Here is a 25,098-nt window from a genome sequence, read left to right as displayed (position 1 = left end):
TTTTATAACTTAAGTCATAAAAGAATCTGTTTTCACTTATCAATAAAGTAGCAATTCAAAGCAATTCTATGGAAATTCAAATATAAATGCAAAATAGTTCTCCTTTAAGACCACTTGTGAGTTGTCCCTAATATAACATTTTTCTTAAGTATCTGCACATTAGTTTTTTTCTCCAGCTATTGTAAATTAAGAAGCTTATGTTGATTTTTCCAATTAGCATACTCTGTTTACATTCTTTCCCCTAATTCTCCTTTGACTTTGCTAAATTTTTCTACCTGACAAACTTTTAAAGTTCTGAAAACGTCACATTACTGGAGGACAATAACATAACAGTGGCATAATCTGAATTTGTTTTCTAAGTTATCAGCAAGCGTTAGGTATACAGTGTGCATAGGATGGTACAGACCAAGCACTGAGTAGGTATGAGAAAAGTAGAAATACAAAGTATAAAACGTGCTTTGTGTCTTTGAGTAGCTCTTGGTCTCGTTAGAAAAGTGAGCTGTAGACAGTTAAATCCCAATATGTGAAAATGGTAGAAGTTCAGAACACGATGGAGCAAATGTCATGTCACCAAGGCAGCTTGTGCTCCAGTACAGGAATATGACATAGACCTTGAATGCTATAGAAATTCTCAGGACTGGAGTGGTTTGGGAAGGCTGTTTAGAGTAGAAAGGTACTAAACTGGATCATAAAGGAAGGATAAGATTTAAAAAGAAATAGAATGTTCTGGACTAGAGCAACAGTATGTCTAGAGATCTTAGGAGAAGGAAAGCACACAGTTTATGGATGGACATTGTGACTATAGATAGACAGTGTGACTGAAGGGGAGAATATTTAAGAACATGAGATAGAAGATTAGAAAGGGTGATTTTAGCATGATTTATGAAGATCCTTGGATGTTAGGTAAAGAATTAGACTTTATCAGTATAAGCACTACTGAGGCATTTGAGCATGAGAATAATTTGATCAAGGGGTAGTGTTTTTAAAAAGATTAAAAGAAAAGCAGTTCACGAAATTGCAGGTGAGTGGAGATAGGAAGAAGGTAAGTGAGCTGTGGAGCTACTGCAATCCATGTTTGAGATGATAAGGGTCTGAATAAGAAGGGGCAGTGGAAATAGAAATAGAGGGTGCACGAAAGATTTGGAGATTGGAACTGATGATGGGGACTCAAAAGAAAAGTGGTAAAAAAATGATTCCAAGACTGCAGACATAGGTTACTGAGAGAAGGACGACTCCATTAACAGATTCTTTAACGGGAATGAAGGATGATTTTTAGAGAATAATGGATTCAATTTTAGATGTGTTAAATTTCAGGTAACCAGGTGTCATGAACAAGTGAAAACATTCAGCAGGGAGCTGAGAATATAGCCTTAGATCTCAGAAAAAAGGAGAGTTTGAAGAGGTAAATTTGTTGTGCTTGATAGAGACACCCTCCAGCTATAGAGTCCAGAAGGGACAGGTCCAGCAGTCAGAGCCTCAAGCCTGGATTGTGGGAAGTCAGATATGTATCGTCATGGGCGGGGAGCCAGCAGATTCTTCACAACAGGTATCCAAAGGCCCGTCCAGGAGGGAGGCAGGGATCTGGTATTTAGGAAAAGCTGAGTCAGCAACCAGGCTCCTCCTCACCTCCCAAATCCATTCTCCACAGAGCTGTTTATCCAGAGCGTACGTCCCATCATGCGTTAATGATCCAGCAGTGTACCGGTCTCCTGTCAGCTGAAAAGTGAGCTGAAGCCCTTCTGCTGCCTTTCTAATCTTATTTCCAGCTTTTCCCCAATACTCCCTCTGGCCTCTGAGCTACTTGCGGTTCCCTAATCGTGTCTGGGCCTCTCACCCTGAGAAGCACTATTGGAAGAGGGGACAAGAGCACTGAGTCCAGAACCAAATTACCTGCTCTCACGTCCAGGTTGGGCCACTTTCCCTCTGTAAGACTTCAAGCAGGTTTCTTTACCCTTTGTGCTTTGGTTTCCTCGTCTATAAGTAGGATGCTAGTTCCTGCCTCAAGGATTGTTGTGGGGAATAGACGAGTCAAGATATGCTGTACCCCACTCGGCATGTTTATATATACCAGATATTGAATATTATTTAATCACGAGAGATGGCCAGACATTAAGGACAAGAACATATGCCAAGCCTGAGAGGTAAAACTAGGTCCAGAATCAAAGGGGGAAGCCGAGGGTCCCAGCTAGGTCAGGGCCCTCAGGGAAGCTGGTGAAGGCTGCTGCAGCGGCCTGCCTGTGTCTTGACCAACCTTTTTTCCTTTTCTCCTTTCATTTTTTAAAGTTTGTTTTATTATGTATGTATTTATTTACTGTATATTGTGACTCTCCCCTGGAGTCGATGCAGAAGTCCGGTTACACAGGACACCAGGCATAGCTGGGGCTACCTTGGGCACCCCTGACTGTGTGTGATCAGTCACCTGGGTCGTACATCAGGACAGCCAGAGTGATCTTTTTAAGATGTAAGTCAGAATGGGTTATCCTCCTGCTTAACACTCTTCGATAACTTTTCCTTATGTTTAGAATAAGACCCTCACCCTTTCCTGGGGCCTGTAGAGCCTCGCATGGTCTGGTCTCTGCCTGCCTCTTCTGGGTCACCTGGTGAGACTCCCCTCTTGGAGTTTCTTGAACACAGCCAAGCTTTCTCTCACTCACTCGGATGCCTTTGACAATTGGTCTCTCTGCCAGGAATATACACACCCTTTTGCATAACAGGCTTTTTCTTTAGATCCCAATAAATGTCAACTTTTCAAAGGATCTTCCTTCACCACTCTATCTGAGGTGTAGATACTCTTCACTTAGTCTTTATTGTTGCACCTTGTTTTCTCCTTGTTAATGCTTATCCCAATTTGTAAATTTTTATTTAGTTTTCTTGTTTCTCACCTGTCTTCCTCAGTAGGATGTAGGTTCCATTAAAGCAAGGACCCTGTCTGTCTTGTTGGCCACTGCTTATAAACTATCAGTAGATAACTGCCTAAATGAGTATATGCTGAAACTATAGGGACAAATAAGAGCAAAGAGCCAGGCTGGACATAAGGGATCTTCATATTCAAAAGGGTGGAAGAAGAGCCCTCACAGGAGACAGGTAAAGAAGGAGGAGACGTAGGAGACCAGGACAGTGTAGCATCTCGGCAGCCGGGGAGTGTGGCCCTGGAGGGAGTGTGTGTGCTGTCCTAGCTACGTCCTGCCCGGAGCACTGGCTGTCATTCTGAGTAAGCACAGTCTGTGTTTGTGTGATACACGTTAGCCTGTGTGCAGTTAATAAAGAGATGAATGGTGTCAGTGTGAATGCAGAAGGATTTTTTCTGCACGTTCTAAGTGTTGAAGCAATCAGAGCCAGCTTCCTCACAATGAAGCAGAAAGACTAAGGAATCTTAGAAAAACTTCAGTAACTGCAAGTACAAATGAAGACACTGCAAAGACGTTTCCCCTAATTTAAAAAAATTGGTTTGCTTGATTGATGAAGACTAAAATGTGGATTGGATTTTTAGATAGATAAACTGATCTCTATTGAAAGTAAATTCTTTCAGGCACCTGCATTTCAAAGAAGATCTCCTGGATGCTAGGGTGTGTGGCTGCAGAGGATGGGGACTGACTGACAGTCATGCTGGCCACAAATGCCAGGAGAGAAAGAACACCATGTTAGTGCTTTGATTAGGATTGTCGTTGTTTCTGTCAGCACCCTAGTACAAACTTCCCTGGATTTTAAGTAGTCTGCAACAACTGCGTTTTTTCCATAAGCCCCAGTATATTTAGTTGACATTTGTACAGAATGCAAGGCCTTATTGCAGAAGAGCCTATAAAAAATTATTAAATGTTGTCTCTCGTAGTAAAATGTATACTGCATCAAGAGGGACTTTGCATGTTCTTGTTTAGCACTACAATTTGAGCACTCTGCAGTGCATTGCACGTAATGTTACGAGCTATTATTGTATAACTGATATTCATACTGATCCTGAATCTCCAAGAATGTTAATCATAATTCTATCAAGTTATTATTTACCTTATTGATGCTTTGTTGCGAACATTGATACACATGTATTGAATGCTTACTATGTTACCAGTGTCTCTACATCTAATTTCTTTTCATCTGCATAATTCTCAGGTAGGTATCGTTATTCCCGTTTACTAAATTATGAAACTGAGGCACTGAAAAGTGTAGAAATTTGCCTAGGATCACACAGATAGTAGATATAGAGCCTGGAGATTCTTTTTTTTTTTTTTTTTAATTAATGTTACCTAAGAGCCTCTGGACTTCTTGATATTTGCATCAAGACTTTTCCAAACACAACATTATCTGCTAGTAATGAGGTATTGTGATAAGAGTGTTGAGGCATTTCTTTTCTTTTTTTTTTTTTTCTGGAGGAAGATCAGCCCTGAGCTAACATCTGCCAATCCTCCTCTTTTTGCTGAGGAAGACTGGCCCTGAGCTCACATCCGTGCCCATCTTCCTCTACTTTATATGTGGGATGCCTGCCACAGCATGGCTTACCAAGCGGTGCCATGTCCACACCCGGGATCCAAACCAGCGAACCCCAGGCTGCCAAAGCGGAACATGCGCACTTAACCGCTGTGCCACCGGGCCAGCCCCGAGACATTTCTAACCTCTACACATTCCAAGTCATTTAGCTTCAACATATGAGATGTCTCACCAGTTACTAAAGAAAGAGTCCCCTTACTTATGGATACATTTTTTCCTGGAAAGCAAAAACTGGATCTACCTTATAAACAGTGTTTTCATTAATTACTTAAGTTTTGTACTTTACTACAAATGATTAGTATCTTACCTCTTCTCTGCTTCTAGACTGCCATAGAACAGATCAGTTTCCTTTTCTATAAATGCAACTCCTAAGATGTTTGAGAGCATCTATTTTTATCTTGATCTTTTTTTTAGGCTAAATATATCTGTTTTCTTCTAGTTATCTTAATCTATATTGATTCCATTCTAATTTGTTCACATTCTCTGGAAAAGTGGCATCCAGAACTGGACTTAATATTCTAATTATGACATGAAAAGTGTAGTGGTATTATTGATTTCTGTAATCTGGATACTGTGTTTGATATTGAATTATGACCTACCATAACTCCTTCCTGTCCTAAAGATGTACTGTCAAGACCTATTTCCCATTAGTTACATGTTTGGGCCTCAGTACCCCACCTCTAGAATGGAAATGATAAGAGCACCTCCTTCATTGGTGTTGCTCTGTTGTTTCATGTACTGAGCACAGTGTCCAGCACACAGTAACCTCCCAGCTCTCAGCTGTCACTGTTTGACCCTGAGTCCAAAGCTCTCCGTTTCTCCTTGGTGAATTTTATCAGTTTCCTTTTGACTCACTAGCCAGTCTCAAAATTCTTTTGAATCCTGATTTTTTCCAGCTACGGTAATAGCTCTCTCCCAAACTCTAACAAACTTTGTGCCCCTTGTTAATTGTCTTTGTTCAAAACATTAGAAAAATATTGAACAGTAAACAAAATCAAAATGGGAACAATTTGTTTACCTGTGGGCAATTTTAAGTTTTGATTTTATAAGTCATTTTGTTTGGGGAATATTATTATTTAAAAGCAGTTTCAGTGTTACTTTGCATTGTGCTTTAGTAAAGCGTTCACTTGCACGTCTTTTAAAATAAGATTTGGGGGGCTGGCCCCGTGGCCGAGTGGTTAAGTTCACACGCTCCGCTGCAGGTGGCCCAGTGTTTCATCGGTTCGAATCCTGGGGGCGGACATGGCACTGCTCATCAGACCATGCTGAGGCAGCGTCCCACATGCCACAACTAGAAGGACCCACAACTACGAATATACAACTATGTACTGGGAGGCTTTGGGGAGAAAAAGGAAAAAATAAAATCTTTAAAATAAGATTTGGTGATTACTTGAAATTTTCCTTCCAAAGAATATAAAATTTGATCCCTTTAAGGAAGCATTAATATAACCCACGGCAGAAATCAAGACTCGAAGTGATCATGCCATAAGACAAAGGAAACAATTATTTAGGAAAGAAAAACTTTAATTCTCATTATTTTACGGGATAGTATTTTCCATTTTGGGAGAAATTTAATAAAAAGTTATCAGACTAGAGATCTGTTTTCCCTGCCTGGATGGACGTTTACCATCTGCCACTAGTAATGTCCCATAAGTTCTTTTTTTGCCTTGATAAACATATACAAGTTCGCCACCTTTCTTGTTCCTCTGCTGCTCTTTATCCTGCATCTCAGTGTCCCCAGAGGTCGGTCCTTGGCAGAGATAGCAGCACAGCAGTCAGTAAAGCAGACACCTCTTGGTATAACCACATAATTCAGTCACAGATTAGTTTGCTGCATGAAGATTAAGTGAGATAAATCCCTAGAGGAAATGGAGCTTCTTGTTCTGTGTTTCTAATGAAACTTTGTAAAGTTTTCTTGTCACCGTCTCTCTGCCTGGTAATATCATTGGCAACACGCACAGACTTCTCTGAGGGCACTTTTTGGATGCAGTGCTTATTTTGCCAAACCTAGAAATGAATTTTTGTTTTCAGAAATGGAACTGGAGTTAGTAGATCCTTATTTGGTTAGGAAAATACTGTCATGTTTATAGTTATGGGTGTTCTACAAAAATATTTTACTAGAAAACACCATTCATCTATGATAACTCAAAGAAGTTTAAGAATTGTATGGTAATATAGTCATGCACCACAAAATAATGTTTCAGTCAACGATGGACCACTTATAGGACAGTGCTCCCATAAGCTTGGTACCATACAGCCTAGGTGTGCAGTAGGCTACACCATCGAGATCTGTGTAAGTGCGCTCTATGATGTTCGAACAACGACAAAATCACCTAACAACGCATTTCTCAGAACACATTCCCGTCATTAAGCAACGCATGACCTAACGTTTATTGGGCACTTACTGTGTATAGGCACTATGCAAAATGTTTTATGTAGGTTATCTCACTTGAATGTCATAATAATTCCATAAAAGTATTATTAGTATCATTATTTGCCATTAGGGAAACTGAAACACAAAAGGTCTTTAAGAATCTTCTAGAAACACTTAAACTGAATGTGTTACTGTGTTATGGTAGATGAGCCAAAAATATTAACTCCTTAAAAGCCCAATCAGTTTATGTGACTAAACCGTTAAACTCCATTCAATGGTACAAGGCAGATTCTGTGGAAATCGGGAGCAGTTCAAGTAATGTAAACAGCAATTAACACTTAGGAAAACAATTCGTAGTCTTAGAAGCCCTGCTACATAGTGTGTATTATCTCATCTGATTTTGTGTCATGACTGTCACTTGTGATGGGATTTGGCAGGGGGTGGTAATGAGAGGGTGTAGACAACTGAGCACAACTGGAAAGGTTGACCAGAGTGACATCTAAACAGGGTCATGAAGGCCTTGATTTGAGGAGGGGACACAGCCAAATACAGATTCCTCCCTCTTAATAAATCTACCATGGAAGTTATCTAAGAAAGCCAATTTCAAAAATTTTTCTTGGGAAACATCCCATCCACCTACCAAGAAGTTTTAATCAGATAGGGTTTGAGATTAGTGGATAGAGCCTCAGTAGATTTCCTGGGATAGTGACCCTTCAATTCTGGTAGCTCTGGGGTGGGGTAAAGACACATCAGTAGCAGAGGGCAATCTGGATGTGAGAAGGGGATCTTGGGGTTTGGTGGGAAGAAAGGGGCCCAGAAGCTGTGGTTTTCTAGTGCGCTGGCAGAGTCACCTGTGACCTTGAGAAAGGAAATTACGAACACCTGCTACACTTCAAACTACGCTACCCACATGCCACAGACAGCTGTGTGAAGAGCAGGAGTGAAGGAATGAGAAGGTAGTTGTGAGTATCACCCAAGAATGAGGTGGTTGGGCTTTGTCCCTTCTTCCTTGAGACCTACTTGTAAAGCTCCTTGTATACACTTAAGTTTCAGCTGATACCAAAGTATGAATGACGACTCACTTGATGTTTCTAATCTTAATTATTCTTTCCTTTCTCCATTCTACTAGAAAAGCCTTTGTAATAAGTACTTAGGCTGTCAGCTGTTTGGTAACCCAAAGAACCTAAAAATGAGTACAGCTCAGCAAAACTCCTCTCTTCCCTGGGACTTTCATTGGGCCTTTGCAGTTTAATTCTCTGTCACTGGTACTACCAGCTGCTTAGTTCTTACCAACAAAACCTTAGTAGTATATTAAGCTCCTCTTTCTCTCTTATGTCTCACATGTGGTGCTTTCCCCTTCCTTTGTGTTTCTACAGTGTAACCTCTCTTGTCCATTTCCATAGCCAGAATCAAGGCTGTCTTCACTGACATGGAGAACTCTGGTCTTCATCTCTGTATTTTTGCTTGTATCTGTTGCTTTATTCAGCATGACCACCTTCACCTCCCGTAACCATAATTTCTATAATGTTCTTTTTTATAACAGCTTTATTTGGATGTAATTCACATAGCATAAAATTTGCTTTTTAAAGTGTATAATTCAGTGGGGTTTTGTATATTGCCAGAGTTTTCAACCGTCACTACTCTCTAATTTTAAGATATATCACCCTCCCAAAAAATTCCATATTGGTCAGTAATCACCCCACCTCCATTGCCTTCTCTCCCTAGACCCTGGCGAATACTAAGCTACTTTCTATGTCTATGGATTTGCCTCTTCTGGACATTTTTTATAAATGCAGTCATGCCATATCTGTATCTGGTTTCTTTCACGTAGCATAATGTTTTCAGAGTTCGTCCATGTTGTAGCACACATCAGAATTTCATTCCTTTTTATTGCTGAATAATATTCTATTATATGAATATACCACATTTTATTTATCCATTAATTCATTGAGGAGCATCTGGGTCACTTCCATTTTTAGCTATTATGAACATGCTATGTGAACATTTACATACAGGTTTTTGTGTGTACGTATGACTTCAATTCTCTTGGATATATATTTGGTAGTAGAATTGCTGTGTCATATGGTAACTCTGTGTTCAACATTTTGAGGAACTGCCAAAATGTTCTCCAAAGTGTCTGAACCATTTTACAATCCCACCAGCCATGTGTGAGGGTTTCAGTTTCTCCACATCCTCACCAACGCTTCTTATTGTTATTTCTATTATAGCCGTCCTGGTGGGTGGGAAGTGGTATCTTGTGATTTTGATTTGCATTTCCTTAATGACTAATGATGTGAGCATCTTTTGAAGTGCTATTTGTATATCTGCTTTGGAGAATCTATTCAAATCATTTGCCCATTTTCTGATTAGGCTAATTATAATTATATTTTACTATATAATTATATAAGTTAGATATATTTTTTAATGAATACATGTATTACATATGTGTATGTATATATTGGATTCAGAGCTTATTATACCAAATGTAGAAATAAATTTTTGTTTTTAGAAATGGAGTTGAAGTTAGCAGATCTATATTTAATTTGGAAAATAGGATCACATTTATAGCTGTGGATGTCCTACAGAAGTATTTTATTACAAAATACCACCCTCTGTGATAACTCAAAGAACTTATGGAGTTGAATAATAAATAAACCTACCACTTTCTAAGTACTTACCATATGCCAGGCATATAGTATATATATATATTTTTATGTAAAAATCAAATGTATAATTATGTAAATTACATATAAATATGATATAAATATATTTATATTATTTATATCTAATTGAGTTTTCTCTTTTATTATTTACATACTCGGAATGCAAGTGTCTCATCTGATATATGATTTGCAGATATTTTCTCTCTTTTTGTGAGTAGCCTTTTCTCTTTCTTGATTGTGTCATTTGAAGCACAAATTTTTAATTTTTATAAAGTCAAATTTATCTGCTTTTTTCTTTTGTCGCTTGTACTTTTGATGTCATATCTAAGAAACCGTTGTCTGATCCAAGGTCACGAAGATTGACTCTCATGTTTTCTTATGAGAGTTTTATATATATCTCTCTTACTTTTGGGTCTGTAACCCATTTTGAGTTAATCGTTGTATATCATGTGAGTTAGGGATGCAACTTTATTTTTTTGCCTTTGGCTATCCAGTTTTCCCAGTACTATTTGTTGAAAAGACTATTCTTTCCCCATTTAATGGTCTTGGCACCCTTGTCAAAAATCAAATGACCATGAATGTAAGGGTTTATATCTGGACTCTCAGTTCTGTTGCATTGATCCATATGCCTATCTTCATGTCGGTAATCTACTGTTTTAATTACTGTAGCTTTGTAGTAAGTTTTAAAATCAAGTTGTGTCCTCCAACTTTGTTATTTTTCCAGATTGTTTTGGTTATTCTAGGTCCCTTGCATTTCCATATGAATCTTATGGTTACCTTCTCAATTTCTGCAAAATTTTTGATGAGGATTGCGTTGAATCTGTAGATCAAAATTGAGGAGTATTTTCATCCTAGTAATGTTAAGTCTTCCAACCTGAACAAACGGGTCTTTCAGTTGATCTAGGTCTTTAATTTCTTTCAATAACATGTTGTGATTTTCAATACATAAGTCTTAGACTTTTAAGTATTTTATTCTTTTTCATGCTATTGCAAATGGAATTGTTTTTATATTCACATTGTTCATTCCTCATGTGTAGAAATATACTTGATTTTTTATATTGACCTTATGTTGTGTACCCTTGCTGAATTTACTAGTTCTAAAAGATGTTTTGAGTTTTTTTGTAGATTTCTTGAGATTGTCCATATACAAGCCCATGTCATCTCCTAATAGAGATAGTATACTTTTTCCTTTCCATCTGGATGCCTTTTTTTTTCTTGCCTAATTTTCCTGGCTAGAATCGCCAGGACAATGTTTAAGTGACAAGAGTGCATGTTTTTGTCTTGTCTTGTTCCTAATCTTAGAGGGGAAACTCAGTCTTTGACCATTCATTATGTTGTCAGTTGTGCCCTTTTGTACATAGCCTTTCTCAAGTTGAGGAACTTCCCTTGTTTTCTTACTTTGTTGAGGGTTTTTATCAGGAAAGGATGTTGGATTTTGTTAAATACGTTTTCTGTATGTGTGGAGATAATTATATGGATTTTGTCCTTACTACTATTAACTTCGTCTGTTATATTGACTGATTTTCATATGTTAACCCAACCTATCATTTCTGGGATAAATCCCACTTGCGTGGTGTATAATTCCTTTTAAATGTTATATATTCTGTTTGCTACTATTTTGTTGATGCTTTTACATCAATGTTTATAAGAGATCTTGGTCTGTAGTTTTCTTTTCTTGTCTAGTTTTGGAAGCACAATAATACACCCTACAAGTTGGAAAGTGTTCATTTCTTTTATTTTTTGGAAGAGTTTGTAAAAGACTAGTGTTATTTCTTACTTAAACATTTAGTACAATTCACCAATGATGCATCTGTGCCTGGGCTTTCCTTTGTGGGGAGTTTTTTGATTGCCAGTTTAATCTCTTTACTCTTACAAGTCTATTCAGGTTTTCTTTTTCTTCTTCAATCACTTTTAAGTTGTATCTTTCCAGGAATTTGTCCCTTTCATCTAGGCTATTTAATTTGTTAGCATACAGTTGATAATAGCATTCTCTTATAATCCTTTTTCTTTCTCTGGATCCAGTGGTGCTATCTCCTCTTTCATTCTTGATTTTATTAATTTGGTTGTTACCTTTTCTTTTCCCCACCTTGGTCAGTCTAGCTAAAGTTTTGTTAATTTTCTTGCTCTCTCAAAGAACGAATTTTTGCTTATGTTAATTTTCTCTATTCTTTTTCTATTTTCTATTTCATTTATTTCCATCCTAATGTTTATCATTTTCTTCTTTCTGCTTGCTTTGGTTTTAGTTTTATTTTTCTAGTTTTAAAGTATAAAGTTAGGCTATTGATTTGATATCTTCTCAATAAAAGCATTTACAGCTATAAAATTTCCTCAAATCACTGCTTTTGCTACATCCCATACATTTTGGTATGTTGTGTTTATTTTTTCACTTACTATTTTCTAATTTCCCTGGTGATTTCTTCTTTGACCCATTGGTTATTTAAGAGTGTGTTGTTTAATTTCCACACATTTGTGAATTTCCCAAATGTCTTCCTGTAACTGATTTCTATTTCATTTCATTATGGTTGGAGAATATACTTTCTATGATTTCAGGGTTTTTTTTTTAAGGCTTATTTTATGGCCTAGCATATTGTCTATCCTAGAGAATGTTCCGTGTGCACTTAAGAAGAATATGTGTTCTGCTTTTGTTGGGTGGAGTGTTCATAGATGTCTATTAGATCTAATTGGTTTATAGTGTTGATCAAGTCTTCTGTTCCCATGTTGATCTGTATTGAGAGTGAGGTATTGAAGTCTCCAACTATTGTTGTTGAATTGTCTATTTCACATTTTAGCTCTGTCAGTTTTGCCTTATGTGTTTTGAGGCTGTGTTAGGTGCATATGTATTTATACTTTTTTATGTGTCCTGATTGATTGACCCTTTTCTCATTTAAAATGTCCTATTTTATCTCTAGTAACAGTTTTCGTCTTAAATTTTGTTTTGCCAGATATAAGAACAATCACTCCAGCTCTCTTGATTTTTACTTGTATGGTATACTTTTTTCATCCTTTTCAACTTTTTTTGGTCCTTAAATCTAAAATATTCCTCTTGTAGACAGCGTATAGTTAGGTCATTTTTTTTTTCCATTCTGGTAATCTCTGCTTTGTGTTTGGAATGTTTAATCCTTTTACATTTAATGTAATTACTGATAAGACAGAATTAAGTGTACAAGCTTTGTCTTCTTTATGTCTGTTGTATTTTTTGGTTCCTTTGTTCATTTATTACTCACTTTTTTGGTGTTAAATTAATATTTTTTACTATACTATTTTAATTCCCTTTTTATTTTTGTATATTTTCTTGAGTTTTCTTAGTGGTTACCCTAGAGTTATAATTAACATATTGACTTAAACAATCTAGTTTGGATTAATACCAACTTAATTTCAGTAGTAAAAACTTTGCTCTAATACAGCTCTTTGCCCTTCTGCCTCCTTTGTGTCATTATTGTCATACAGAGTACATCTTTAGACATTATAAGCCCATCAACACGTTTTTATAATGATGTCTTTACAAAGTAATCTGTTAAATCAAATGGAGAGGAGTTACAAAAAACATAAAATTATACCATCTTTTATGTTTGCCTATGTTGTTACCCTTACTTCTCTATGTGGATTTGAGGTACTGTCAACTGCCCTTTCGTTTTGGCCTGAGGGGCTTCCATCAGTTTTTCTCTAAGGGTCACTGAACTCAGTTATCATTTACCTGGGAAAGTATTAATGTCTCCTTCCTTTTTAAAGAACAGTTTTGCTGCCTATTGAATGATAGGTTGAGTCTTCTTTCAACCCTCAATGTTGGAAGCATCATCCTACTAACTTCTGACCTCCAAGGTTTCTGGCGAGAAGTATGTTGTTGATCTTATTGAGGATCCCTTCTGTGTGATGAATGGTTTTTCTCTTGCTGCTTTCAACATTCTTTGTCTTTAACTTTCCACAGTTTGACTATTTGTCCAGGTGTGGCTCTTGTTGCCCTTAGCCTACTTAGAATTGGTTTAGCTTCTTGGATGTGCAGATTAATGTTTTTCATCAGATTTGGGGAGTCCTTGGTCATTATTTCTTCAAATACTTTTTCTCCCCTTTCTTTGTTTCCTCTCCTTCTGGAACTCCTGTCATTCATATGTTGGTACACTTGACAGCATCCCATAGATTCCTGAGGCTCTGTTATTTTTCTTTGTTCTTTTTTCTTTCTGTTCCTCAGACTAGATAAACTCAGTTTACTTATCTGAAAAGTTCACTGATTCTTTCCTCTGCCAGTTCAGATCTACTGTTGAACCCCTCTGTTGAATATTGTACTTTTTAACTCGAGGATTTTTTTTTTCCTAAATAAATTCCTAATAAATTATTTTTAATTGTTTTATTTGGTTTCTTTTAGGTCTTTGAACATATATATACTAATTTAGAATCTTTATCTAGTAAATCCAATATCTGGGCTTTCTCGGGGACAATCTGTTGACTCCTTTGGTTCCTCTGTAGGGTTATACTTTACTGTTTCTTTACATGTCTCATAATTTCTTGTTGATAACTGGACGTTTGAGATAATATAATGTGGCAGACCTCAAAATCAGATTTTCTACTCCCACCTCCCCATGGTTTTCATTTTTGTTATTGTTACTATTTGTTTGGTTACTGACTTTCCTGGAGTAATTCTGTAAAGTCTATGTTTTTTGTGTTGTGCAACCACTGAAGAGTCAGCTTGGTTAGCTTAGTGATCAGCTAAGGACTGGACAGAGATTTCCTTAAATGCCTGGAGTCGAGTCCTGCAGCCTTTTCTGAGGGGTCTGTGTGTTGGGACATGCTTTCAGAGCTTCAATAGGCAGTTTATAATTCTGCCTTACTTAGACTTCACTTTCTGCTTGCCAAGATGGTGAAGGTCAGCCAGAGGTGAAAGATTAGAGCCTTTTCTGGTCTTCCCTGGGCACACGTGCAGTCTGGCACATGTTCATGGCCTCTAGATTTCCAGGAATGTGTCAGAGCTTTTCAGAGTATCCTGTAGACGTGTCATTTCCCAGTTTTTCATTTTAATTTTTTGGTCAGCCCCTTGTTTGTCCTAACTTGTATCTCCATCTAAGTTGCCACTGATTGCTTTTGACAAATGCCCTAGAGATACAGCTGTTCACACAGCTGGCTCTGAGTCACATCAGATGAAAGCAAGCCCTGAGAATGGTGCTTTTCAGGGGCTGCCACATAGGTCCTACAGTGGACTTCTCTGGAGGTTGGTCTTGGGAGGCGTTCTGCTCTGCCTTCTCCGGTGGCTGCTAGCCCGCTAATTTGCACAGTTAGCACAGTTGTGAGTCTGTTGGTATTTAAGGCTACCATGGAGCTGGCCAGAGGGTAATGGGAATAGGGTAGGTTAAAACACCACAAAGCTTGCCGATTTTACCAAGATTCAGCTGTTTTTTCTGAATACATGCTCCTTGGATTATTGTAATCGTTCGGCTAATTTTCAGAGTTCTTAAAAAGTTGATTTTGACAGTTTTTGCCAGTGTCCTTGCTCTTATTGAAGAGCCAATTTTCATTACTCCTCTATTCTGGAAGCGCCTCCTCTCTACTGATTTGTTCTTAAGCTCAGGGTTTTCCACTTGCTTCGTAAAAATTCTACTTGTTGATTTCTATTTTGCCATTTGAAATACTGTTTTGTAATTTTTTAGAGCCTCCTCCTCAACTGTGTATGTCTCCATGTGTATCACAAGAATAATTATATGCTGAAGTAGGCATATTTTCCATTAAGCTTCTTCATTACCCTTCTATTACTGCAGTCTTATCTTCTTCCCTGCTGAACCGAATGCTCGCATGAGTGTACATGAGCTTTTCCTAGAACATTTCGATTGACATTAGAATTAGAAATACAAAGCCTCAGTCTTTAAATAAGATGAGCAGTTAATTATTGATGTCTGGCTGTTAGCAACCTAATAATATATTATTTGCAAATACCTGAATTGATTTTTGTTTAAAAATGCTGTCTGCATCTAGTTCTTTTTTGCTAGTAATTTTGTGTTTACTCATGGTTCATTAACAGAATTTAGAGAAATTCATTTACTTTTCTGAAGTAATTAGTAGTGAATTATTTTAATATTCATTATCAGCGTATGTCCTGGTACTGTTTATTGACAACTTAAAATAGAGAAACAGGAGAGTGACTTGTGCAAATACTAAAAGTGTCCCTCGAAAAGGGCCACCACCGAAAACAGTGAAGCATCCGGTAACACAGAAGCTCCCTTGGAGGGGGTAGGGATTGTCCTCCTGTTCACGGCTGTCTCCCCAGCCTGTGCGAGTAGCTCAGACAGAGTAGTACCTAATAATTATTGCTGGGTGAACACATTTAATCTTTAAATTTTGGTTGTTTTTCTATTTTAAAAATTTCGCTAATCCTTAAGAGGTTGTAGGGAAACCTCAGAAGTATTTGCTATGACTCCTAGTTGTGGTTTGAGCATGAGCTTGTTGAAAAAATGACAAAGTGGCTGTAAAATTACTCACATTGGGAGCTAGTCAGCATTTCAGTGAGACAAGAGGGAAACTAAGCAATACAAGTACAACTAGGAGGAAAGGAGGATCAAGTAGCTTTTTTAAGTTTTGCCAGGAACAAGTTGTTCTCAGCTTTGGCTTTAGTTTTAAATTATGTTTCTTACCCATTCAGTTGCATGCTTAATATGTGCAGAAAATAAACGTACGTGTTTTTTAAGTAGATCATTGAAATAAAGTATTAACTAAACTTGAGCTGCACCAGAGTCACCTGGAAGGCTTGTGAAAATACAGATTTCTTGGCCTATCCCCAGAATATATGATTTCAGTTAGTCTGGAATGGGGCCCAAAAATGTGCCTGTCTAACAAGCTTTCAGGTAATGTTGCAGCTGTGGTCTAAAGACCATACTTTGAGAACTAATCTAAACCAATGACTCATAATTTTCCTTTTGCTGTCCCTCCCAAGAAAGAAATTTAAAGTACACTATCATTTTTCTTCACTAACAAAAAAAATCTGTCTTCTGGTCTGTAAAGGTCTGCACCATTCTCTTGATTTTTTTAGGAAATAACCAATAGAAAGATATATTTTAGAGCCTTTTTCAATGAAGCACTAATGATTCACTATAACAAAGTATATGGATTGTGATTTCCGGTGAGAAAAGGTTGAATTGATACCAATCACTGTATAAAATGACTAGCTTTATTTGTGAGGTCCAAAGGTCAAGTCATTCCTATTTGTCAAAGAAGAAAGAAGTATTTGCAATGGTAAATTGAGAAGAAATGGTTTATCAGTATTGTCCTTTAATTATTATTGGGAGGTTTTTCCTGTGTAGTACTGCAGCAGTCAAACAAGCTTCTCCAGTTCATGTATGATCACAGATAATACAGCCACATTATTACCCAACAAGTTACTATTTTGAATTTACGTTAAATCGTTGAATGCTGTACTTTTGGAATATTTATTTGAGTACCTGGTATGATAGAATGTTAAGGCTGGAAAGAATCCCACATCTCATTTGGTTCAAACCCGTTAGTTTATAGACATCCAGTCTGAGTGTTTTCTAATATATCTTAGCCTTGGAGCTCAAACAGGACTGGAAACTCACTGTCTTGATTCCTGGTTTGGTATTCTTTCCATTACCTTTATTAGAAGGGATCTGGAATTAAATGTTTTGAGATATCTGTTTGATGAGGTGTTTAAGGTTCAAGTATACTAGCATTATATAGCAGGATAGGAACAGATAGTTTGTCTGGTACAGAGACAATAAACTTTGTGCAATTATTTACTTTCTTTATCTCTGTTTTCTTAATCTATTATTATCCAGATAAGATCAGTTAAAAATAACAGGACCTTGGTTTCCTTTTTATAAATATCTTTAGGTTTGTCTTACGTAGTATTCATGGAAATAATCATGAGAGACTGTATATATTTCTACCACATGATGCTAGAAATAGGTCTGTATGTTTCTTTATTCCTCTAAGGTCCAAAAAGCATCAAACAGCATCTGAGGCCACAATCTATCATAAATACTTTATTTCACCTAGAAGGTACAATCTCTCAGGGGTTTCTTAGTTAAAAAAGCTACAATCACATCATGTTGTAATTACATAAAAAACAGTGCTGTAAGTGGAACTACCTGACTTTAGACCATACATATTTCTGTACAGTCTCCATGGAATGCACAGAGAACTATCTTCTCCTTTTGCTCCAATTAGTTGTTCTTGTATGTAAGTTGCTTTCTGTTGCAGTATATCCAGAGTAGGGAAATAACAAGGTCAGCCATGCCAAAGGTCGCTCCAAGTGTGCAGGAGATGGGCCCTACCTGAGAGCAAAACAGAACAATTTTTTTTTTCACTTGAGCACAAGTGTAACCTAAATATTTCCATATTAAAGCTTAGTGTGCTTTCTTAAAGAATGTCAAAAGTATAATAAGGTCTTATCTGCATTTGCCGTGAACACTAAACATGTGCACATTTTGGGGTCCCTCCCAGTGGTGGTGTGGTTAGGTTTGCGCATGTGCACTCCACTTCAGCAGCCTGGGGTTCACAGGTTCGGATCCCAGGTGCAGACCTATGCACCGCTCATCAAGCGGTGCTGTGGCAGTATCCCACATACAAAACAGAGGAAGATGGGCACAGATGTTAGCTCAGCAACAATCTTCCTCAAGCAAAAGAGGAGGATAGGCAACAGATACTAGCTCAGGACCAGTCTCCCTCACCAATAAATAAATAAAAATGTACACATTTTAGTTAATGTGCATTAAACTGTAACAAGGCTTCTGGTGAAAACTAAAAGTAATTACTGAGATGTTACTTTTTATTTCACCTTATATTAATTGGTAATAATTCTGCCAATAACCATAAGTGCCCTTACTAAGTTTTCGGCTGAGTACTGATCTGTACATACAAAGGATAAAACCCGGGGCTGGCCCTGTGGCCGAGTGGTTAAGTTCGCGCGCTCTGCTGCAGGCGGCCCAGTGGTTTGAATCCTGGGCGCGGACATGGCACTGCTCATCAAACCACGCTCAGGCAGCGTCCCACATGCCACAACTAGAAGGACCCACAACGAAGAAGATACAACTATGTACCGGGGGGCTTTGGGGAGAAAAAGGAAAAAATAAAATCTTTAAAAAAAAAAAAAGGATAAAACCCCATGAGGAGAGAACCATCAGAAAGAAGTAGCCTATTCAGCAGAATGGGAATAATTCTCGTTCCTGACGGCCAGAATGGGAGAGTTACCAGGAGGATCACAGTCTGGTATGGGGTTCATTGATGAGCCCTAGAGTAATGTCTTCCTGGATGTGCTCTAACAGAACTTACAAGCAAACTGGGAATGGTCAAACTGATCTCAAGTGACTACCTGCCAGGAACAGGTCCAGAACTCTTTAAAGGAACACAAGAAAATCCAGCACTCACCAAAGTAGAATTCACATGTGTTAGTTTTCTAGAGCTGTTGTAACACATTAACCACAAACTTGGTGTGGCTTAAAACAACAGAAATTTATTCTTTCACTCTTCTGGAGGCCAGAAGTCTGAAACCAAGTGAAGCAAGGAGAAAGCAGAGGGAAGGTGGTGTGATCCAGATGCTACACTGGCTGCAGGCTGGCACAGAGAAGTCTCCCAGGGCTTATGGCCCAGCTGAAGCGGGGCTGGAGGAGAAAGTGCTGAAGTGTGTGAATTTATTCAGTGCAGCTGAGCTTGCTCAATGATATGGAGCCATTGTGAATATTGGTTTTTGGGTTGCATTATAGGTGAAGTTTCAAGGAACATCTGCTGTGACAGTACTGGTTAATGTGTCTTCAGTACACTGGTTTCAGGAACCATTGAGAAGTCTTTAGAGGCAATTATAATAATGAAAAATCTCTCAGAAGATAATACAAAGAAATTCACCTTAATGTCCTATAGTAGCCTGGCAGACTGCTTAAACCAAGAAAAAGTGTCTGGCAAGCACTGGTATGAAGACTGAAAAATGCATGTCAAAAAGAAAAAGGCTTGCCAGTGGCACCTCCACCATGATTGTGCCCAAGCAACTCAGCAAGCTTTGAGAAAGAGGAGGAGCTCTGTTTCAAACAGCAAAGGGTAGTCAAAATTTGACCAAATGGATTTGGTGGAACATCTCTTTTCTCAGACCTGTCATTACCAACATGGGCACATAAACTCATGTTTTTAAACTTTTATTGCATAAAGATTTTATAACTGCTCTGCCAGCTCAAGATGTGGGTCATGTTGCTGAGGATGTTCTGTCATTCCTACATGCCAGACCACTGGGTACAAAGAATGATGCATTATAGAAGATACTCAGCAAGAGAGTGATCAGACAGATGTTCTATGGCACGACCTACCAGACTAAGGAGAAAATAGAAATAGTATTAATTCACAACAAACCTCTTGATGGGATTGTGTATCCCAACTTTTTTACAGAGCTTTACTTTATCCTAAAACAGTGAGATAACAAAATCTGATTAGAGATGGGAAAGACCTGATTTATGCAGAATCCACTGCTAAATTAAAACAAGCAAAGAAGTTTATTATCTACTATGTATATTGTGATGCTCAGAAGACAGTAAGTATTCTTCAAGTGAGAAGATAAGAATGTGTTGGATAAAAACACACTCTGGAATACAAGCAGGTTCTCGTGAGCCATGTGGCTTTCGTCGTGTGCCTTCAGTGTGATGAGAGAACGGTCCTAACTCCACTGCCAGAATGTGGACTGTTGGCACGTGAAAAACACTGATTCCTCATTGTATGGCAATTTTTCACTTATATCTCAGGAATGGTATGATGGTGACATGCTCCAAAGACTGTTCCTTTGCTTTAGGGGATGTAACCTCTGCAACCATCCCCCTCCTAAGGATGTTGGCTGTGGAGTTTGGTGACAAGGACATTGTTTCTACATCAGGAGATAAGGTTATCATAGTGTGGACGACAATACTGTACGCTGGTAAGGACCTAAAATGGGTACAAGTGAGGCATTGCCCTTTTGCAGTACCAGAACGGGCTGGTAGTGAGGTACTGAGTGATTCATTCAGCAAGCTCAGTTGTATTGAATAAATTCACAGATGATGTCTGACCCCATCAGGTTGTGGGACTGTGCTAGTCTGCCAGGGCTGCTGCCAGAAAATACCATAGACTTGGTGGCTTGAACAACATAAATGCATTTGCTCACAGTTCTAGAGGCTAGAAGTTGAAGATCAAGTTGCTGGAAGATGAAGATCAAGTTGCTGGCCTGCTTGGTTTCTCCTGAGGCCTCTCTCATTAGCTTGCAGACAGCTACCATCTCACAGTGTCCTCTCACGGCCTTTTCTCTGTGCACGTGTGCTCCTGGTATCTCTTCCTCTTTTTATAAGGACTTCAGTCCCTTTGGATTAGGGCCCCGGCCATATGACCTCATTTTACCATAATTATCTCCTTAAAGGCCCTATCTCCAAATATGGTCACATTGATGGTTAAGGCTTCAACCTTTGAATTTTGGTGGGGGTCACAATTCAGTCCATAATAGGAGCATAGAGTATGCAACATGTTTACAAGGACTAAAGGACCATGAGAAGTTGGTGTTCTGTATTTGATTATGTAATGAGGTTAATCAGTGGGTACTTTAATGAGAAAATTGAAATGTAGAATCCTAAGTCTTTTGCATCCCTGTACCTCTGAAGGGACACTTTTGTCCACACTCCTTGGTGGTAAATTCAGGATGTTTTCTGGCTCCAGTTTGATGAATTCCAGCTTGTCAGTAGTTCACACAAAGACACAAGCCAATGTGGGACTTCCTAAATGATTCTGGTGCCGAAGCTGAATCTCTCCTGCTCTCCTTCCCAGCAGCCACCTCTGGCTCCAGATAAACGAGCATACATTGACCTCAGACTTGCTTAAGACTCATCAAAGCTGGGCTGTCTCAGTGTACCAGAGCCGGGATGAGGAACACAGGAACAAACCCCCACACAGTTTTTCGGGACTGGGTTTCATCATGAAAGGACCGCATTGGGTGACCCAGGATAGTTGGTCTCCTTGGGACAGCCGCCTGCTTAGGTACCACTATCCAAAATGTGTCTCATCTTTCATGAGTGATTAGGATCTCCTGTGCTGCCTTCTCTCCTCTCTGTGTCTTCTTCCCCATGTTTGATTCTAGATACACATGTATTTATTCTATATACGTGTATTTAGTCTTGAAAAAAAATGAAAGAAAAAAACTGAGTTTACATGCTGATTCTACCACTTACTAGTTTAGTTGACTTTAGGCAAGTTATTAAATTTCTCTGCACATCAAATTCCTCATTTATAAAATTGAAATAGGAATTAATGCCCTCACAGGGTTGTCATAAAGATTAAGATAACTTAGGTAGGCAACCAGCCTGGTACTTAGAACATAGCAGGCACTCAGAACATTGGCTCACTGTCCCCCTCTGTCATGGTGCGAGGTGGGAGGAGAAAGGAGAGGCAGCTTGGAGAAGGAAGAATGAAGAGAAAAGTGGAAAGTTCCACTTTTACACGAGGATTTGGCATCGGTATGCTAAGCGTTATAAGTGATTTGTAAACTTTAAATATCACCCTGCATGGCACGCTGTAAATTAGGGACTTAGCTGAGCAGTACAACAGGAATTGCATTTGCACCATTTGAGTTAAATTGTTGTTAATGCCCTTATGTCATATAGTGACAGCAGTTAATTTCAAATTTATCCATTAAAATCACCTGGTTGATCCGTTAAAAAATACTGTATTGTAAATTAATTGAAGGGTACCACAAAAAGTTTTGTGAAGTGTTATGGAATCCCCTGCTTAAAACTCCTCTCTTTTCTCATTGCCCATGTTATGAGTCTAAACTCTTTCACCATGCGTGACCTGGCCGCTGCTTACTCCTGTAGCCTCAGTTTCCCCCACCCTCCTCGCTCAGCTCTTGCCTCTAATGCTGGGCTTCCTCCTCATCAAACTGCTGTAGGTTTCTCTTGCCTGGACTCACATGTGCAGTACAGTCTGTTTGAGACACGCTTTCCATCTCTTCACCTGACTGACTCCTGGTTATCCTTTATTCTCCTGGAAAGCCTGGGTGAGGGACCCCTTCTAGAAATCATCCTATGTATCATCATGTATTTAGTGCCTAGCACAGTACCAGGCACATTACGATTTCAGTAAATACTTGTTAGTTGAATGAATCAGTACTCAACCTAAATACAAAGTATTATAATGATAAAATTTCCCCATTACATGTGTAGTTGTTCAACCTGTAAATTTTCAAATCTCATTTAAGTAAAAAAAATAGTTTATCCTTTCATGTACATATTATGTCCTACTTGATATAGTGCATCACGTCTAAAATGGGTTGAGGTCGGCCTCCTTCCTGTAGCTGCTCTAAGAGGTTTATAAATGCCTGTGCAGCCATTCATTTTGACTTGGGTTTTTCAAAAGAGAAAAAATAAAATATAATGACTACTGTCACCACACAAAGAAGAGCATTCTCATAGGAAGCCTCTTCCTCTTAAATTTGCATCTAGGGAAAATAAGCTGGTTATAAGGGTACTTTAAAAGATAGTCAAAAGATTTAGGTTGTTGATATAAAATATCAAAAAACATATGTGTTTGTAGAGAAATGTATCTCAGAAAGAAACATTAACAGTAAACCAAGTGATCACAATGAAGTTATGTAATCAGGTTGTCTCATTGAGCTTTTCCTTTCATGAAATTGTTGACGTTCTGAAGAATTTTTTTCAGGTGCATCTGCTTAACACGGAGCATGGCATCCAAGGGTGGTATAAAACAATTCTGAGAAAGTGAATGGGGTGTGAGCTTTTTTTTTATTTGCTTCACAAGTAATTTACTTTAAAAAAATGAACATCTGTTATTTTGAAGCTAATCTTAGTGTATTGAATGCTTTTAACCATTTCTCAGTCCCACAGTCTTTTATCTTGCCTCTCCTGCTGTGCTCCCACCACCCCTGATCCTGTTAGCAGACCTTGAGCCGGCCTCAGACTCACCAGAGGACGGCTTTGGTTTCAGCTGCTCTTCTGCAAGAGGAAGTGAATGCTGGGGGTTTTCTCTGTGGTACAGTGGTGATAAAGCTGTGGTGGTCTTATCTCTCTCTTAGGTAGTGGCTCTTTATGACTACACAGCGAATCGATCAGATGAACTAACCATCCATCGCGGAGACATTATCCGAGTGTTTTTCAAAGATAATGAAGACTGGTGGTATGGCAGCGTAGGGAAGGGACAGGAAGGGTATTTTCCAGCTAATCATGTGGCTAGTGAAAGTAAGTTTTATGCTCCCTTCCTGGTTTACTACTATGGTATAACTGATAGTCCAAGATTTTATCATTTTCTACCCTTTAATTGACTGTCTTTTAATTTTTGCATGTTTACCAATGGTTATTGCTTTTCATTCTCGTGATGCTAAAACATGGAAAGGGGGAGGCAGTAGTACACTGGAAAGCGATCACCTTCTGAGATTGGAATATTTGTGCACAGACTTCTCATCCCCAGGGCCTGCCCGTCTGGCTACCATCCTCATCCTCCAGCCCCTTTCCCTGCCACCGCTTCACGCTCAGTTGTGTCAGCTCTTCTCTTGCCATGGTGACTCTCCAGCTGGCAGGTTCCTTAAGAACCTCCAGGTCTGCAGCTCCTGTTCTTTCACTTCGTGTACCTCAGTCCTGGCTGTTCCCTGCTGAAAGAAAACTACGTTAGATAGTGTCATTCTCCAGTAAATTGAGCCCTCGTTTGTGAAGGAAAAGAAATGAGCTGGAGAAGAAATTCTAAATAAGAGCTTCTGAAAGCTGCAGATTTACTAGTAGGCCTTGAGAGGTGAAAACAGAACTAACACAGAGAGCCTAAAGATAAAATAGTGTAAAGACTGGAGAAAGGGGAGAAATATAGTCATGCTTCTTCAGAAGAGTGCTTCCTGTCAGCAATTAACGTGACCGTGTGGTAGGAAGACACCACACGCAGGGTCAGGAAAACTGATTCTGACGCTGGCTCAACAACTGATATGCCTCAGTTTCCTCCCGTAAAATGAGGAAGTTGGACTCGATCATCTCTAAGCTTTCTTCCAGAAACAGTAAAATCGGATAGTTCTGATTTAAAATGTAGTAAGGCAGGCTTGAGAGCACTCTATGTTTTGAATATTTGTTGCTAAGTCTTCTGTTTCTGCAAAGAAGTAATTATTATAAATGATAGTTGGTTTTCAGGCTAGTCTGTGAACCTCCATTTAATCCAAACTATGGCTGAACAGAAGTACTATTGATTCCCCTGAGTTCTGAATTTTGAGAGCAAAAGAGATGATGGAAAGGAGGAAGAAAGGCTTCTCCCCTGAGTCCTGGAGGCTGGGCTGCGCCTGATGGAGCATTCCTCTTTGGCGCCTGCCACTGCCTTGTCTGCACCCTGGGACTTCCCAGTGCCCCTCCCTGTCCCTCAGGGCTCCGGCACTCTCTGCCTCTCCTGTCCTGGGCTCCTCTGCCTGCTCAGCACTCTCCTCCCCTCAGAAGGGCTCCGTGTCACCTCTCTCCTAACGAAATCCTTCCTCTCCTCTGTGCCACTGTTCTCCTTCTTTGCTGAGTAGTAAATGACTGACAGCTCTGAAACTCTATATTTTTATGTTTAAAAGAGGATGCATAATGGAGAACACTTAAGCAGGGTGGAAGGAAGAAATTTTAG

At 38.8% G+C, this 25,098-nt stretch overlaps 1 protein-coding gene across 48 annotated transcripts in view; it reads left to right on the top strand.

Annotated features, from left to right (window-relative positions):
* Positions 1–25,098, top strand: part of AHI1 (Abelson helper integration site 1) — a 180,260-nt gene that overhangs the window by 115,913 nt on the left and 39,249 nt on the right. For 42 of the 48 annotated variants that reach the window (XR_011422259.1, XR_011422261.1, XR_011422260.1 and 39 more), the window contains one exon: positions 23,540–23,702. The exons of the other annotated variants lie outside the window; for them this stretch is intronic. Coding sequence is in view for 33 of the 42 variants with exons in the window: in XM_070223948.1 (XP_070080049.1) it covers positions 23,540–23,702 (163 nt within the window). In the remaining 9 variants the exon portion in view is untranslated. The remainder of the gene's footprint in view (positions 1–23,539; positions 23,703–25,098) is intronic. 48 annotated transcript variants of the gene reach the window in all.

Source organism: Equus caballus, chromosome 10 (assembly GCF_041296265.1).
Source record: "Equus caballus isolate H_3958 breed thoroughbred chromosome 10, TB-T2T, whole genome shotgun sequence".
Taxonomy (NCBI): Eukaryota; Metazoa; Chordata; class Mammalia; order Perissodactyla; family Equidae; genus Equus; species Equus caballus.
This window is presented reverse-complemented; position numbering and strand designations above follow the sequence as displayed.